Source organism: Chiloscyllium punctatum, chromosome 3 (genome assembly GCF_047496795.1).
Source record: "Chiloscyllium punctatum isolate Juve2018m chromosome 3, sChiPun1.3, whole genome shotgun sequence".
NCBI lineage: Eukaryota > Metazoa > Chordata > Chondrichthyes > Orectolobiformes > Hemiscylliidae > Chiloscyllium > Chiloscyllium punctatum.
Window position 1 is genome coordinate 71425324 of NC_092741.1, and position 19082 is coordinate 71444405.

At 43.7% G+C, this 19082-nt stretch overlaps 1 protein-coding gene and 1 long non-coding RNA gene across 2 annotated transcripts in view; one reads left to right on the forward strand and one right to left on the reverse strand.

Annotated features, from left to right (window-relative positions):
- Nucleotides 1-3024, reverse strand: part of ufl1 (UFM1-specific ligase 1) — a 62172-nt gene extending 59148 nt beyond the window's left edge. The window contains exon 1 of the mRNA XM_072554999.1: nucleotides 2860-3024. Coding sequence (XP_072411100.1) covers nucleotides 2860-2936 — 77 coding nt within the window. The 5' untranslated portion in view covers nucleotides 2937-3024. The remainder of the gene's footprint in view (nucleotides 1-2859) is intronic.
- Nucleotides 3025-3194: 170 nt separating this feature from the next.
- Nucleotides 3195-18602, forward strand: LOC140460465 (uncharacterized). The gene is made up of 4 exons (XR_011954107.1): nucleotides 3195-3530; nucleotides 13591-13823; nucleotides 14666-14830; nucleotides 15905-18602. It is a non-coding gene; the product is annotated as an uncharacterized lncRNA (long non-coding RNA).
- The last annotated feature ends 480 nt before the right edge of the window (nucleotides 18603-19082 follow it).

Here is a 19082-nt window from a genome sequence, read left to right on the forward strand (position 1 = left end):
ACATCCACAAACATTCGCTCTCTTTACCATCAATAATCAGTAGTATCGGTATATATCAACTACAAGATGCAGTGCAAAAACTCTTCAAGCCTCCCTAGACAGCACTATCCAAACCCATAAGTACCACCATCTGGAAAGACAGGGCAAAAGATGCATGGGAATGCCACCACCTGCAAGTGCCCCTCCAAGCTGCTCACCGTCCTGAGTTGAAATATATCATTATTTCATTGTTGTTTGATTAATACCATAAAACTAGCTCCCTAATAGTATGGTGGGTGTACAATAAATGCCATGTTCAGGTTCAAGAAAGCAGCAAACTAGCACCTTCTCAAGGGAACTTGGGGATTGGCAATCATTGCCAGCCCAGTCAGCGAAGCCCACATTCTCAAATGAAGAGAAAAAACTAAAGGCAGTTTATTAAAAGTGGCTGAGGGGCAACATACAGACAGCACAAATAATGAGCAGGAGGTCAGATTAGCTGGACATGTCTAATGATATCCCACATGTTGGGACCTTGACTATATTATATACTAATTACTTAGGTGACAAGATATAAAGCTATATATTGAAGTTTGCCAATAGCACAAAGCTAAACAGGATTGTAAATTGTATAAAACAAAGCATAAAATTATAGCATGACATAAAGGGACCAGAATAGAAGCTGGTTGAAGCTGTATTTTATCTGTGCAAAAGTCTGGTTAGATGACACCTAGGCGACACATCTTGGGATGGACACACGTTGGCTTTGGATGGATTACAATGTCAATTTACCAGAATGATATCTGGACTACAAGGGTTAACTTATGAAGACAAATTATATAAACGAGGATCATATACCATAGAAATTTGAAGGTCAAGGAGTGATTTGATCAAAGTTTAAGGGTTCAAAAGAACTGACTTTTTAATTAACAATTTCTAGTAATATATATAGAAGTAAGGCATATAGTCGCAAATGTTTGAGACTATCCTTTTAAGATTCCAGTTAGTGAATACTTCTGCATTCTTTTGTAAATGGCTGGTGGTGCTAACTATTAAGTTTTATATCTGAAATTAGCAGATTTTTGTTAACTAAAGTTATTGTGTGATATGATATTAAAAAAACATTAAAGATAAAAGAATGTCTTTGTTCATCTTGTATTTAAAATTATGTTTAAAGGAGTTGAAACATAACTTATTACAACTTAAAAAGAAGTACAGTGTGAGTTACTGCTTTCCTTTGTTTAACCTGATTTACTTTCATTTTAAGTTTTGATGGAGTCTATGAGATCGGAAAGAGACTTGTGCATAACTTGATATTTACAAAAATGGTACCAGCAACATGAATATTTTTGAATCTGACTTCTCAATTTCATCTATGGATGAAATTCTACGTCACAGATCTAACAAACTGAATTTGATTTCCTTTATAATTTAGATTAGAACATAATCCAGCTCCCAAAGATTAAAAATTGCAAATTTAATGAGGTTGACACCAATTAGTCCGGCGGTTTCAACATCTATACTGACGGCACCCACTTCAATCTCAGCAACACCAGTTCTAACTCCTCCATCGTCATTAAATCGCTTGATCAACATTAGTACTGGATGGGTTGAAACTTCATCCAGTTAAATACTGGTAAGATTAATACCATATATCAGTGACAAGCTCTGTTGACAGATGATTGGTATCATTCCTCTCAGAGGGTGAACCAACCTGTTCACAATTTGATGTTAAAATTAGTTTGTGCAAACATATGGGATTAAAATAGTTAGGTGGCTGTTTTTGACAAGCAGAATTGGTGGGCTAAAGGTTCTTTTTCTCAAAAGGCTGTAGACCTTTATGACACTATACCAAAGTAGCCTTTTTCACTTCTGTCTGGCTATCTCTTTCCTTGCCCCCTTCTGGTTCACCGCTAACTCTGCTCGTCTGGTGCAGAAACTTTCATCCATATCATTGAGTCCTCATGTGTGACTGAGGCACATGCAAACCTGGCTGATCTCTCACTTTCTACCGTTCATCAGCTTGAACTGAAACTTTGCTGCCTATAACCTTAATCACACTAAGTTTCATTCATCTGCCACTTCTGTGCCAACTGTCCTAGACTAGTTACTAGACCAGCAACATTTTGATTTCAAGTCCCTCCATGACTTCACTGCTTCCTACCTCTCCAATCTTCACTAACTCCACAATTCCCTAAACTATCTGTTCCCCAATGGCTCATGCACACCTCGATTTTTATTTTTATACCTTCAGCTGTTGGGACGCTAACAGGTGAAAAACTGCACCTCACCTGTTCCTTTCGTGCACTGCATAAAACCTATTTGACCAGTTACCTGTTCAGATTTTGTTCACATTTTCGTGTCATACTTTTTGCTGTAACATACTTGTGAAATTCCACGGCGTTTTTTTAAAAATGTCAAAGACTTTATGAACACGAATTGCTATTACGTATCCAAGAAATGTAAATTACCCCAGCTGACATATGGTGCGACATAAACTCCAAATTAATTTATGCGGCGCCAACATTCACATTTTTTGCCTTATCCTGCAGGGTTTGAGACAACAGTTACAATTTAAGACACCGCTGTCACTTCCATTAAGGCAGTTTAGGCTCACTGAGAGCTTTGAGGTGGTGTTGGACTTTCCACACTGGTCAATGAACCTCAAACAAACTTGAGATGAGGGGGACAAGCAACGCGATACCTTTCAGGCCCTGCGTTATAACCAATAAACCAGACAAAAGTTCAGTGAGACAGTCTCCCAACTGGTGACAGGGGAGAGGCCTCCAGGGGCCTGCAGTTACTGGGGGAAGGGGAGTCAGTGACAGAGAGGGGACCTGTGCTGCTGGAAGGGAGCAGCGGCCTGGGGCACAGCGGTACCTCTGCACGGTGCTCGCGAACTGCGCCCTCTGGAAATCAGCTGCCAGCCGCCGGATCTCGTCCCAGTCCGCAGCCATGGCTCAGGCCGCCACCAGCACGCGCGCTCCCAACAACCGCGTCACCTCCCCCCCCCGCCGCGCGCTCCCAACAACCGCGTCACCCCCGCCGCGCGCTCCCGGTCTGTGACGTGCGGTCCCAGGCAGCGCGCCTCCGCCTCAACGACACGTCATCACGGCGTTTCCGCGGCCCTGATTGGTTCAACCACACGTTCCAAAGGCGGAGCGATTGGGGGTAATTGACACGTGGGATTTCGGGGGGCGGGGATCTGATGGGAATGGGTAATTGACAGATGGAATTGGGGGTTAATTGGCGGGAACTGGTATTTGACTGATGGGACGAGGAGTAACTGACAGGTAGGACTGGGGGTAATTGGCAGGAGGACTTGGAGCAATTGGCAGATGGGACAGAGGATATTTGACAGGGGACTGGGGTAATTGACTGGTGGGACTGGGGTAATTGGCTGGGGGCATTGATTGCCGATAATTTATGGAAACAGATACTTCATCCAAGTTGTTCATGCTGACCTGACATCCCAATCTGACCTTGTCCCCAGACCCTTCATGAACGCTGCCAAACCTGATGAGCTTTGTCAGCACCTTCCATTTTTTTTTGTAAGTGATTAATTCTGTCTCATCTTCTCTATGTATATGAAATTTTTACCCAGATGTTTGCTGTGATGTATGATGGTTTGTGAAATTTGATTTGTAGAGATTAAACCAGGTTTCAACCAGGTCTGTTCTCAATGCAATTCTTTTGGATTTCATGTGAATCCTTTTGGAGAGATGAAGTGTGGGTGGTAAGCTGCCTTTTTGTATTTTGAAAAATAGGCATGCTTGTGTGTAATGAGTCCATAACATACTTTAAAACGTTCTTTCATTTGATGTGTACAAGAGTGGCTGGGACAGCAGATTGGTCTGTCCCTAAATTCTCTGGATAAGGTAATGGTTAGCTGCTTTTTTTTATCCATTGCTGTCGTTTGCGCATTGGTACCACCACAGTGCTATTTGAAGGGAGTTCCGGGATTTTGACCCAGTGATAGTAAAGGAATGGCAATATTGTTCCATGTCAGAATGGTATGTGGTTTTGAGGGAAATGTGCAGGTGCTGGTGGTCCCATCCATCTGCTGCCCTTATCCTTTAAAGTGGTGGCCATCCCTGGTTTAGAAAGTGCTGCCAAAGAAAGATGCTTGAGTGTCTGCATCTTGTAGATGATACACTGCTGCCACAGTGTATTGTGGGGAAAGAAGTGAGTGCTGAAGTTGATATATAGGCTGCTTTGTCCTGGCTGGTGTCAAGTTTATTGAATATTACTCATCAGCGCCTGTTGAAGAAGGTTATTTTACAAAATAATCGCATGAGTCTGTGTTACAGGTTTAGCAATTGTTTGTTGAGCCTATCTCGGGAAAGAGAGGATTCTGGGGTAACCTTCTGTCAACCAGAGAGCAACGTCAAATATTTATCCATTGTGAGTCTCATTACTTGCATTCTGGAATGGTCTGGTGCAGACAAATAACTTGTTTTCTATGTATCATAAATAGCAAGTGTACCTAAAGTTTCTGTTCTTAATCTACGACACCTATCTTCTGCCCTCTGTAAGACCTCTCAGCCTTGAAGTCTCTAAAACTGTGAGACACAGTTATAAGCTATTTCCGCAGCAATTTGAGCTTGCTTACATGTTTTAATTCTTTTTAACATAGCAACACTTTTTAGAATAAGAATAAAATGAATCATATAATTATGTCCTTGACAATTATATTCTTACTTAATCAGATTAATCTTACTAAATTTCCTGCCTCTTTCTAATGTTATTGCATACCCTGCCTTAAGATTTTATTAATCTTTCCCAAATAAATTCATGGAGGGTTAATCCATGCCATAACAATATTTTCCACTTACAGCCCTTCCTTTCAGCCCCTTGGCCAAAAGCCCAACAGATATTGACCAACCATTTGCTTTATTCTCTGCCATCATTGATATTGGGCAGATACTCAGCTAAGGGGCGTAAAGGTGGGAGGGCCAGACTACCTGTATTAACCGATCAATTATGCCAGACACATAGTTCATTAGCCTATTACTGCACTTTCTAAATCCAACTTTCCACTGCCACTTGTGGGATTTTCTTGTGCAAAAAATTGCTAATACCATTTAGATTATAACTAAGGCATGGGAGACAATACACAACCGAGGAATGCATTTGAGCTCCACAAACCCTCCCACCATGTACAAGCATCAATTTGATCAATTTGGTCCTTTTAAGGTTCAAGTTTGTTGGTGAAGTGTGAAATATAATCTATGGATCTCTTCAGCCTGTTCTCAAATCACTTTCAAGTGTTCCAGTGGAGACAAAAAAGAACTGCAGATGCTGGAATCCAAAGTAGACAGGCAGGAGGTTGGAAGAACACAGCAAATCAGACAGCATCAGGAGGTGAAGAAGTTGACGTTTCAGGTGTAACCTTTCTTCAGGGCTGGGGGCGGGTGTGGGGGGAGCTGCAGATAAAGGCGGAGGCAGGGTGGTGAAATGGGGATAGGTGAAGACCTGGGTTGGTCAATGGGAGGAACGGATCTGGTTGGTGGCAGGGAACAGTGGAACAGATAGGAAAGGGCTGAAAAGGGAGTCAGAGGATGGGAAGGGAGGTTATTTGAAATTGGACAACTCAGTGTTGAGTCCAGGCTGTAGGGTGCCCAGGTGGAAGATAAGGTGTTATCCATCCAGTAGGAGCTGTGGTTTGTTTTGGCAATGGAGGAAGCCAAGAATGGTCATGTTGAAAAGGGAGTGGTTGGGGGAATTGAAATGGGCAGTGACTGGGACGTCCGGTCGGTCCCTCTGGGCCTGGCCACGATGCTCGGTGAACCGTTCCCTCAGTTTACGTTCGGTCTCTCCGATTGTAGAGATGACCACAGTGGGAGCACCAGATGCAGCAAACTCAGTTGGAAGAGAGACAGGTGAACCTCTATCTCACCTGGAAGGGCTGTTTGGGCCCTGGGTGGTGAGGGGGGAGGTTGCAAATTTCTGGTTGCAAGGGAAGGTAGTTGGATGTTTGGTGGGGTGGCAGTGGGAAACGTGGTGGCATGAACTAAGGACTGTCGAAGGGAATGGTCCTTGCGGAAGGCTGTGAGGGGTTGGGAGGGGAAGATGTTCTTGGTAGTGGGGTCTATTTGGAGTTGATGGAAGTGTTTGGGGATGATGTGTTGCAAGCAGAGACCGGTGGGATGGTAAGTGAGGACAAGGGGGACTGTCCTTATTGATTTGGGAGGGGGGCGAGTTTAGAGCGGTGGAATGGGGAATGGATGTGGTGCAGCGGAGGGCCGTCTGGATGATGGAGGAAGGAAAAGCGCGTTGCTCAAAATAGTTGGACGTCTAGGATGCTCGCGAGTGGAATGTCTCCTTGTCTGAGCAGATGTGGCAAAGGTAAATTGGAGTTTTTGCAGGATACTGGGTGGGAGGAGGTGCTGAACTGGAGCAGTTAATTGAATTCGCCCACAACTTCAACTCTGCCCTCAAATTCACTTGGTCCATCTCGGACACCTCACTCCCCTTTCTCAACACCTTTCTCGATCACCATTTCCATCTCCGGTTACAGTTTCCAGACGGACATTTGCTACAAACCCATAGATTCCCATAACTATCCAGAGTACACCTCCTCCCACTCTGTATCCTGCAAAAACTCCATCTCATTCTCCTAATTCCTCCGCCTCCAACATCACTGGTCGGTCACTGGTTCTTTTTGTTACTATAGTATCTTCTGGAGCTATAGGAGCTACAGCTGCATCTCTCCTGTCCACACAGTCACTATTTTCACTGGACATGACAATCTCATATGGCCTTATGTAGATTGGAATCTAGACTTGTCTGTGCTACTTCAACCATCAGCTTTTCCCCAATCCCAGCTACCTTAACTTGTTCGGTCACAGCAACTCTTTCTATGTCGCATATGAACTGCCTCTTTTCTTAAACTGTTTAGAAATTTGTACAATTCTTTCAAACTATTCCACTCACTCAGTGGTTCGATCTCCCATTCCCTGTTAGGGCACTCACTGGCAAGCTCAGAGACCTTCAAATCATTATCTAATATGGAATCATTCTTCTGGGCATTGCTCTAAGTCCCTTCAGTAGACAAGGTAACAAATCCACCCATCCTTTTCTGGTATCCTGAACAGCTTTGACTTTACAGTTTGATTATTTAGCTCAACATTCCTGAATGCTATAGATAGAAGAAAGAAAATTTACAGCCCAGGAACAGGCCCTTCGGCCCTCCAAGCTAAGCCGATCCAAGTTAACTGTGTAAACCTGTCGCCCAATTCCTAAGCATCTGTATCCCTCTGCTCCCCACCTACTCGTGCATCTGTCCAGACACATCCTAAATGAATCTACTGTGCCTGCCTCTACCATCTCTGCTGGCAACTCATTCTAAATGCCCATCACCCTCTGTGTAAAGTACTTACTGCATGTATCCCCCTTAAACTTTCCACCTCTTACCTTGATAGAGTGACCTTTCGTTATTGAATCCTTTACCCTGGGAAAAAGCTTGTCTCAATCCATCCTGTCTATACCGTTCATGATTTTGTAAACCTCAATCAGATCCCCCCTCAATCTCCTTTTTTCTAATGAAAATAAACCCAACCTACTCAACCTCTCTTCATAGCTAACATCTTCCATACCAGGCAACATCCTCGTAAACCTTCTCTGCATCCTCTCCAAAGCGTCCACATCCTTTTGGTAATGTGGCGACCAGAACTGTACACAGTATTCTAAATGCGGCCGAACCAATGTCTTGTACAATTTTAACATGACTTGTTAGCTCTTATACTCAATACCCCATCCAATGAAGGCAAGCATACTATATGCCTTCTTGACCACTCTATCCACCTGTGCAGCAACCTTCAGGGTACAATGGACCTGCACTCCCAGATCTCTCTGCCCATCAACTTTTCCCAAGGCTCTTCCGTTCATTGTATAATTCGCTCTCGAGTTAGACTTGCCTAAATGCATCAACTCACATTTGTCTGGATTGAAATCCATCTGCCACTTTTCCGCCCAACTCTCCAGTCTATCTATATCCTCCTGCATTCTCTGACAGTCCCTTATGCTTTCTGCTACTCCACCAATCTTTGTGTCACTGATCATACCAACAGTGCCCTCTTCCAGATCACTTATCTATATTACAAACAACAGTGGCCCCAACACTGACCCTTGTGGAACACCACTGGTCTCCTTTCTTCATTTCGAGAAATTTCTTTCAACTACTACTCTCTGACTCCTGTTGCTCAACCAGTTCTTTACTCTCCTAGCTGGAACACCCTGCACACCATGTGACTTCACTTTCTCCATTAGTCTACCATGGGGAAACTTATCAAACGCCTTACTGAAGTCCATGTATATGACATGAACATCCCTTCCTTCATCTAACAACTTGGTCACTTCCTCAAAGCACTCTATTAAGTTGGTAAGGCACGATCTCCCCCGCACAAAACCACGTTGTCAATCACTGATAAGTTCATTCTTTTCTAAATATAAATAGATCCTGTCCCTTGGTACCTTCTCCAGCAACTTTCCCACCAATGACATCAGGCTCACTGGTCTGTAGTTACCCGGAATATCCCGACTACCCTTCTTGTTCAGGGGGACAACATGAGCAACCCTCCAGTCCTCCGGCACCTCACCTGTATTTAAGGATGCCACAAAGATATCTGTCAGGGCCCCAGCTATTTCCTCTCTCGCCTCCCTCAGCAACCCAGGATAGATCCCATCCGGTCCTGGGGATTTGTCCACCTTAACCTCTATCCTACCCAACACATCTTCCCTATTTATGTCAATTTAATCCAGAATAATCAAACGTCTATCTCTAATCTCAACATTCATTATGTTCCTCTCCTCAGTGAACACTGATGCAAAGTAGTCATTCAGAATCTGACCCATTCACTCAGGTTCGAAACACAGCCCTCCTTCGTTTATTCTTTAGTGGACCAATACTTTCTCTTGTTACCCACTTGCTTTGAATCCTCACTTAAGACTTGTCCTACTCTTCCGGTATTCCTCCAAGGCCCATTCTGTTCTTAGCTGCCTAGACCTTTGGTACGCCTCCCTTTTCCTCTTGGCTAGTCGTACAATTTCTCCTGTCATCCACGGTTCACAAATCTTGCCCTTCCTATCCTTTGCTTTCAACGGGACATGCCTATCCTGCACTATCTTTGAAAGCCTCCCACATATCAAATGTGGGCTTCCCTTCAAACATTTTTTACCAATCCACGTTTCCCAGCTCCTACCTAATTTTGATATAATTGTCCTTGGCCCAGTTTAGTACTCTTCCCTTAGGGCCACTCTCTTTTCTTTATCTACGAGTGTTCTAAAACTTACAGAATTGTGGAGACTGTTCCCAAAGAAATCCCCCACCGCAACTTCTTACCACCTGGCCTGGCTCATTCCCCTGTACCAGGTCCAATATGGCCCCTTCCCTCATTGGACTATTGACATACTGCTCTCAAACTCTCCTGGATGCTTCTTACAAATTCTACCCCATCCAGACCTCTGACGCTAAGTGTATCCCAGTCAATGTTGGGAAAATTATAATCTCCCATCATCACTACCCTATTGCCTCTACATCTTTCCATAATCTGTTTACCTATTTGTTCTTCTACCTATGTTCACTGTTGGGAAGCCTGTAATACAGCTCCAACAATGTAATTGCACCCTTCTTATTTCTCAGCTCCACCCATAATGCCTCACTACCCAAGATCCCCCTAGTGTGCTCCTTTAGCACAGCTGTGATATCGTCCCTGACCAGCCATACAACTCCACCTCCCCTTTAATTCCCTCCTTGTCCTGTCTGAAGCATCTATATCCTGGAACAAGTAGTTGCCAATTATCATGCCCTTCCTTCAACCAAGTCTCTGTGATTGTAATAATGTCATACTCCCAGGCACCAACCCAAGACTTAAGTTCATCTGCCTTACACACTGTACTCCTTGCATTAAAGTAGATGCGTTTCAGGCCACCAGTTTTTTTTGTGCTCATCTGCTCTCTGCCTACTCTTCCCTTTATTAATGCTTTCTTCATAATTCTTACAGTCTCCATTCTCCACCCTGCTGCCTACTTGTTTTCTCTTCTGGTTCCCAGTCCCCTGCCACATTAGTTTAAAACATCCCCAACAGCAGTAGTAAAAACTTCCCCAAGGATATTGGTTCCGGTCTGGTTCAGATATAGACCGTCCATTTTGTTACAGTCCCAATGTCCAACAAATCTGAATCCCTCCCTCCTACACCATCCCTCAAGCCACATGTTCATCCTGCCTATTTTTTTCATTTCTGCACTGGTAGTAATCCTGAGATCACTACCTTTTGAGGTCTTCCTCTTAAACTTCACTCCTAGCTCCCTGAATTCTTCTTTCAGGACCTCATCTCGTTTTCTTCTTATATCGTTGGTGCCTATATGCACCAAGACAACTGGCTGTTCATCCTCCCCTTTTAGAATGCTCTGCAGCCAATCGGTGATATCCCTGACCCGAGCACCTGGGAGGCAACATACCATCCGGCAGTCCCGTTTTCGGCCACAGAATGACCTATCTACTCCCCTCACAATAGAATCCCCTATGACTATGGCCCTACGAGTCTTTTTCCTGCTCTTCTGAACAGCAGTGCCCGCCACTGTGCCATGATCCTGGCAACTGCTGCCCTCCCCTGGTGAGCCAACTCCCCTAACAACAGTATCCAAAACGGTATAACTGTTTTGGAGGGAGATGACCACAGGGGACACCTGCACTGCCTTCATACTCTTTCTGCCTTTTGGTCACCCATTCACTGTCTCCCTCAGCAATTCTAATCTGCACTGTGATCCGTTCACTAAACACGCTATCCACGACCTCCTCAGCATCGCGGATGCTCCGCAGTGAGTCCATTCGCAGCTCCAGAGCCATCATGCGGTCAAACAAGAGCTGCAGCTGGACACACTTCTTCCAAGTGTAAGAGTCAGGAACGTCAGATACATTCCTAAGCTCCCACATCAAGCAAGAGGCACATGCCATGGGTCTGAGGTCCCCTGCCATTGTAAACTTAGCTTTATATGAACTAACTAAAACCAAACAATGCACTTAAATATATGGAAAAGAAAGATAAAGAAAAAAATAAAAGCCTTCCCTTACTGAGTCTTTTTCTTCCGGTTAGAGGAGGGGGACGGGTCAGAGATACTACACGTGTAGTATCTCTGGTTTAGCCACTGCCCAAATATAAATTAAGCCCTTACCTACCCAGCAGCCCTCACTTCACTCCACCTTCTCTCCTCGCTGCGCCGCGCTGTCAAAATGGAGCATGATATGGAATGTGGAATGTCTGCGTTATACTGAGCCATTTATAAACTTCCTTGATCATTTTCCCTGTAAAATAGGGTCTCTGATCTGAATCTAACTGAATGGTTGTTAGAACCCTCGCTGATACTTCACTATTTTTGAACTTAATTCTTTTATCAACTTTGGCTTGGAGCTGTGAACTATGATCTCAAGATGACTTTTGGAGCACGGCTAACAGCTGCACTAAAAGGAAATAGACCAAATAAGCTTTTGCTTATTCCTAACACCAGGCCTGAGAGTTGATTGTAACTTGGCTGAGATTCTGCAGGTGTTTCAGCACTGGAAAGAGCATTATGTTTAACCAGACAGAAGAAATTGGCTGTTAAAGAGGTCAGTACCTGGGAATTGGTTCCAGCAAGATTGGTAAAGACCTTATGTTTAAAAAGATGGCAGATGTTGAATGGTAACTGGGTCTTTCTGGGGGAGATTCTCAGGGAGTGGTCAGAGTTTGGATCGGGTTTAGAACTGTATTTTCAGTGATTTTAAAAAAAAAACCCAGCCTGGCTATTGATGCTACAGCACAAAGATTTGAAAGCTTCCTGTCTATTGTCCCATGAACAGCTCCTGGCAGCTCAGAGAATAGAAAGGTAAGTTATCAGTTTGAGATTTTGGAGAAGATTTGTAGCTCCGCTCGCTGAGCTGGTGAGTTAGTTCTCAGAGGTTTCATCACCATGCTAGGTAACCTCGTTAGTGAGCCTCTCATAAAGTGTTGGTGTGCTGTCCTGCTTGCTATTTTTCTAAGTCTGTTTATTGTGGTAGGTGATATCATTTCCAGCTCTGTTTCTGAGAGGTTGGTAAAGGGGTCCAAATCTATATGTTTGTTAATGGAGTTCTGGTTTGAATGCCAGGCCTCTAGGAATTTCTGCATGTGTCTTTGTTTGACCTGTCCCAGGATAGATGCATTGCTCTGATGAGGGGCGCCAGTTCGACTGGGACAGTGCATCCATCCAATTCCACGCTATTTATCAACCTCTCAGAAATAGAACCGGAAATGATATCACCACCACAACAAACCAAGACATAAATTGCAAGCAGGACAGGGCATCAATACCAAATCACAGACTCACTGATGATGTTACTTAGCATGGTGACAAAACATCTGAGGACAAACCCACCAGCTCAGCAAGCAAACCGACAACCTAAGTTATCCGTATTACTGTTTTTATTGGGGTGAACTGAAAAGCTGACCCTGATCAACAGCAGCTTCAGAAATCAACAAAGAAACCACCATCCATGGTTGAGGAACAATGCATTGTAAAACCAGTTAAATAATCTGGCCAGGTTTGTTGTTTCAGTTATCCCTTAAGTGTTTTTGTCTCTTTATTGTGTGTAAGGGGCTAAAAATGAAGTGTTTTGTGTTTAAAGGATAGGCCAACTAGATAACTTTAGTTGAGCAAAATTAAACAAAGTAATCGTGTTGTTAATGAATTACTAAGCCTTTGGTTTAAGGAACAAACAGGTGTCAAGAATTGATTATTTGCAAAGTCTTTGATTATTCAAAATATCTACTGAGGAACCATTGGGGTTGATTTTGAGCGTCTTTCATGGTTTTAATTTCACTGTGTTGTGAATACAGAAGCGGAAAGGCTGATTTGGTTCAACTGTTGGTCTTTTGTGCTGTTACGTAATTGGGAGGTTGTCCTTGGTCTTGAAATGCAGACAACATAGGTCTGGCAGTGGATTTTGGTCTTTAGAGTGGTAATCAGGTTTGTATTCCGATATAAGATGGCACAGGAATCTTTAAAAATTGTTTTGAAATGTCAGAGCTTTCCCTGATACAAATTTGCAGGATATGGCTAAAGACAAACTAGGAATATAGTTGCCAGAGCAAGATAACAAGGCAGCTATTATCAATTTAAGAATAAAACAGTTGAGTTTAGTGGAGATAGAGAGGCCAGGTAGAACAGATAGTACATCAGGTGCGTCAGTGAACCTTGATTTGCAGTTCGGGCAATTGGAGATGAGAAAATTAGAGATGGAATTCTAAAGGGAGTTAGAATTTTTTTTTTAAAATGAAACTCCAATGAGCAGGAAAAAAATAAAGGAAGGCTAAGAGATACCAGGACAGAAAGAAGGAAGGAAGAAAAGAGAGAGTGGAAATTTAAATAAAACATGATGCAAGTTAAACTAGATTTTCAGTGCTTTGGACACTTCAACCAGTTTACATATCAAAAACTCCTCTACCCAAGTGCTCTTGTCAGTGAAATGGACAAAGGGACACAGAATTTGGTTTACAATTCAAGTTGATTTTATTAACAAAATATTCCTTAATAAAAACACCTTGTCAGCATTTCCCACATGCTCACAATATTTATTCTTTATTCTTTATCTAGCTCTAACCTTCTAAGAAAGGATATTACCAGCAAAACATCATCCCCATATTCACCTGCCTCTGATGGAGCAAACCACCTAGAGCCAGGATATGTGTCTGCTGTCCAGGACAGGATGTCTCTTGGACCTTGTGGACTCGTCGAGCAATAAGTGTGATATTAATTTACCCAGATACCTTTGCGTGTATGTAGCTCGAGGCAGCAGTCAGTGAACCATGGAGCAACTTTATTCGAAGGTAACAAAAATAAGAATTAAACTTTTACAGTTTTAACTTCAACAACTTTACTTATAACTACTCAATGCTTTAGAAACTTGAATACTTCCCAGATACTCACAACTTTCACTGGTTCATCAAATTCTTGGTCTGCTTCTTTCTGTCACACTCTGTTAGCAAGCTGTTCTGATCTTTGTTGTGTCCTAGTTTTTTTAATTGAAAAAAATATACATTATTCATAAAATTCTTTATATACACACATAATCACGAGAGCAGTTTGATTTAGTCTTAAAATATGTAGAACAAACAAACCCAAGGCATTTCTTTCTTATACAAGACTCTGTTTACATACATTTGAGGTACTGGAGGATCCACTAACTGAACATTATCTCCAGTGTAATTCGACAGAAAGACCTTAAAGGCCAACAAGTTTCGGGAAGACCAAAGAGTGTCTTTCACGGAGATGATGGTCCTGCTGGTGCAGTTGATGTTTGTTTCAGTGTGTTTCCCAGGCATCAGAGCACAGAGCTCTGTGTCATGGAGCTGCTCAAGATGCACCTCAATAAAAAAACACTGTATCCCTCTCCAGACATCTTTTGCAAAAGCACATTCCAACCGGAGATGTGTGAAATTCTCCACCCCCCGCAGTTGCAGAGATTCTGAGCATTCATCGTAGGCCGAAGGTACCATTCCTGTGCTGTACATTTCTGTGAAGGATTTCACAGTAGTGCCCTTCTCGCCAAGCACCAAGACCGCGCTTGGCTGCTTTTGGAAAGTTCTGGCAATGAGGTATTCTGCCAAATGACTCTGACAGTCTGATCAGAGAACCACCCAACAGGATCCACCCTCTCCTTTTCCTGCAGGGTCTTGAGGATGCTACCTGCTAACTACTTTCTGACAGATTTGTGGTCAAAGGTGTTCTTCTTTGCAAATTTCTCCACTAAGGACAGGTGACATGGAATGGTCCAACTGCTGGGAGTGTTCTGTGGTAACGAGGCCAGTCTCATCCTTCGCAACACCGGGGACAGGTAAGAATCTCAGTACATAGTGACACTTGGTGTTTGCATACTGAGAGTTTACGCACAGTTTGATGCAGCTGCACACAAAGATGGCCATCAGGATAAGGGTGGCATTTGGTGCTTGTCTCCACTCCTCATCTAGAGAAGTACATGGTGTTCTTGTGGATATGGTCCATCTTAGACCTCCAGATGAAGTGGAAGATGGCTTGAATGACTGCCACAGTGCAGGTTCTGGGAATGGGCCAGACCTGTCCCATATACAACAACAGAGACCTCACCTCACACCTGATGACCAGGTTTTTACCTGCACTAAAAAGGGAGTGGTGTTCCCAAAAGCCCAGTTTCTGCCTCACCTTGGTGATACGCTCCTCCCAAAATTTTGTGTACACCCTGGCCCCTCCAAATCACATTCCCAACATCTTCAGGTAATCTGACCTTATGGTGAAGGGGATAAAAGTTCCCAAAGAATATGGCCTCACTCTTGCTTTGAGTTACCTTGGCTCCCAAGGCTAGTTTGAACTGGTCACAGATGCTTATGCATTTGCGTACTATCAGCGGATCAAGCATCATCCATACAGGGGGACTTTGATCTGCACGCCTCTGCTGCCTAGAATAGTAACCTCTCCATGCTTACATCCTTCCTGATGGACTCAGCAGAAAGATCCATACAACACAGACAGGCAGGAGAGAGTGGGCAGCCCTGCATGACTCCAGATGTGATCAGGAAGCTTTCTGATTCCCACCCATTGATTGAGACTGCACTAACTAAGTTAATATAGAATACTCAGCATGTTCCATATGTAGGTGTGTGAAATCCTGTCAAAAGCCTTCTCCCGGTTCAGGCTGATGAGGCAGCCCTCCATGCCTCTATCCTGTACATAGGTGATTGTATCCCTGAGGAGCGTGAGGCTCTCGGAGACCATCCTGCCCAGTATACCACCGGTTTGGTCAGGATAAATCACCAGTCCCAGAGCATACCTGACCCAATTAGTAATGACTTCAGATAGGATTTTGTAGCCTGCATTCAACAGTGAAATTAGTCACCAATTTCTAATTTCCTCCTTCTCCCCCTTCTGCTTGTAGATGAAGGTGATGATACCTTTCCTTATGGATGTACACAAGCTACTTGCCAGAAGCATACTGTCGTACACCTCCAGCAAGTCCTGGCTAATCAAGTCACACAGAACTGAATACAACTCATCTGGTATGCTGTCACTTCAGGAGTTTTATTGTTTCCTAAGGACTCAAGGGCCTTAGTCAGCTCATCCAGAGATAACGGCTGGTCCAGCCTCTCCCACAAGTTATTGTCTAAGACCTCCCTGAATAAGGACAGGAATGACTGGGAGGCATCAAGTTAGCATCTGTTATTATCCTCATGTAATATCTGACTAAATTTAGATTCCTCCCCACTCTTTTCTACCTGTGGAGATATTTTTTTCCTACTCTGAGCTTGGCCTGCCCTCATCCAAGCTCCTTCCATAAGTTCCTTTTTATCAAATTCTTCCAATTCTACTTTTGTCAGTCAATTTGGTCCATGTCAGGTGTCACTTCTGGCTCAACATTGGTTAATCCAAAGCAGATCAGTGCAGTGGCACTGTCAGAGATTCGGGTGTGTAAACTTTGGACAATGAGAAAATGGCTAAAGGATGAAGATGGCAGAAAAGACAAAAATGATGATGATTGCTATCTCTTGTACTGTATGGTGCTGTAACCCTGTACAACCAGGATGGACTGGCAGATTCAAGCTACAGTGGTCACAGAGGGTTATGACAATGTTCTTCTATGACCAGAATAGATTAATGATGCACCATGGTTGGGGTGTAATAGTGGGTATATATCTGTGAATCGGGTCCCCTGCCGAGGTAGGAGGGCTCGGGCTGCAGGGGACTTGCTTCTCCATGAATCAGTGGGAGCTTTGGAAAGACTACCTTCATAAAGGGGCTGTCTCTGTCACTGGACCACAGTACTGCGCAGGACACTTGTTTCGGCGGACTGTCTGACTATCTCGTTCACTTCAGGGTTGGTGCTGAATTGGGATTTGCCACTTGGATTGGGTCTGGATCAATGAATGGTCCAAGGTTTAATCAAGGACTCCTCCAGTTGGTGCTCACTTCCCCCAGTTTCCCTGGAACTACGTGGAGTTGGTGGCCTTTTACGGATTAATGCAGCACCACCCAGTTTTTTTTCCTGTATAGAACAAAATTCTGCACATGGATGGGTTGGCTTTGCTCACCACCGAGTGGGCACCAGAATATCTGCGGGGGGGGATAGAATTCGTCCTGGCTGGAAAACTTGTAACATTATCTACTGCCAAGCCTCGTATTCTACCTGGTTCACCTTCCCATCAAAGTACACCTTGCTCCATTTTCTCCTTTTCTTCATTCTGATGGATGTTGCTTTGTGTGCAGCCAGTACATTTTCTAATACAATTTGTAGTTTTCTTGTGACAGAGGGCTTCAACCGCAGACTCTACCTACCATAGTCCTGTTAAGAGGTCGATATCTCTCATGGACCATCAGAAGGTGGGGGTGAATCCAGTTGAACTGGAGGGTGAGTTCCTTATGGGATGAGGACAAAGGGTAAGACTACATTCCAGGTCAAATTATTTTGCTGGATGACTTTCAGCCGTTTTCCTTTGAAGATGCAATTCATTCTTTCTACAATCCCACTGGATTGGCGATGGTAGGTGATGTGGAACCTTTGACTGATGCCAAATGTATTCGTCACCGCCAACATTACCTGGGATATGAAATGGGTTCACTGGTCTGAATTTAGACTGTGGGGAAGACTCCATCTAGTTAAAATGAGCTGAATTAAGATGCCTATTGCAACTTTAACACCTCAATGCATTTACCAAAAATGTCCACGATGACCAGGATATACTTGTATCCCCCTTTTATAGGGTGGTAGGAGGCTGATGTCATCAATTTGAAGGTCAGTCCACAGTCCTGCTACTGGCCTAGTATGCCTTACTTCTCCCTTATTGACATATTTTCCTGGATTGTTCTGGTGCAGGCAATACAATTCTTGACATTGCATTTGATGTCTTTTCCCATTTCTGGATGCCAACAAAACTCGTTAATTCTGTACTCATGGTTTCTGTCTCTTGATGAGCGTGGATTGTGTGGCATTGATATTGGTCCTAGACCAGTACCATGTACTGTCCAACTTTGAGAACAAGTTTATCCTTTGTCCTTAACTTGTATTCCACTTACTGTATGAGGATCATTTCCTTCTGTACTTACTCAGCATCACTGCTCCGATCCCAAAATCTTGACCTTGGTTGGCTCATAGTGATGGCATCTGCAGTCGGTGGGGCTGCTGTGGTCCTCCTTTGTGGGCACCTTGCATCGCCAATTATGTTCCCAGTTGGGGACTCAGTGGTGATCCCTAGCCTTAATGATGCCATTCTCTTTTTTTCTCGATCTCTCTCTTTGTCTCTTACACTGAGGATGTGGTGTCCAGGTGTGTGTTCTTATCCCTGCTTCCCAATGTTCTCTAGCCTTTGACCCCTTCTCATGACCACATTGACATTAGGGTCCACTAGGTTCACTCGAACAACCTTCAATGTAGCCATGCCAAAGTGGTTTGAAGTGCATCTCCTCAGGTGCTGGCTGGAAGTCAAGGTGCCAGGAACTCTGATGGAAGCCATCCCCTTCACTTTTTGATCACATAGCAGGTCCTTTTGATGAGAAGGGTATTGCTTGTCACTGAGGAGAAAGTGAGGACTGCAGATGCTGGAGATCAGAGCTGAAAATGTGTTACTGGAAAAGCGCAGCAGGTCAGGCAGCATCCAAGGAACAGTAGAATCGACATTTCGGGCATAATTCCTGAAGAAGGGCTTATGCCCGAAATGTTGATTCTCCTGTTCCTTGGATGCTGCCTGACCTGCTGCGCTTTTTCAGCAACATATTTTTAGCTATTGCTTGTCACTGGTCACTTGGGTGTTTCTTTTCTCCCTGGTGGTGGAAATTGAATAAAGATTTGTACACCTGTTGTCTTTCACTATGTCTCACACCTGCACACACACAACATGGGTGCTGGGGAAAATATAAGTACTACTGCAGTTAGGCGGTAGTGTGGGGGTAAAGTAAAATTTAAAAATATATTTTTTGTATAAATTTTATACACATAAAAACAGGATATTAATAAAGATTTATGCACTTGTTGTTCGTCACTGTGTACTACACCTGCATACACATGAAATGGGTGCTGGGGAAAAAATAAGCACTACTGTTGTCAGGCAGTAGTGTGGGGGGAG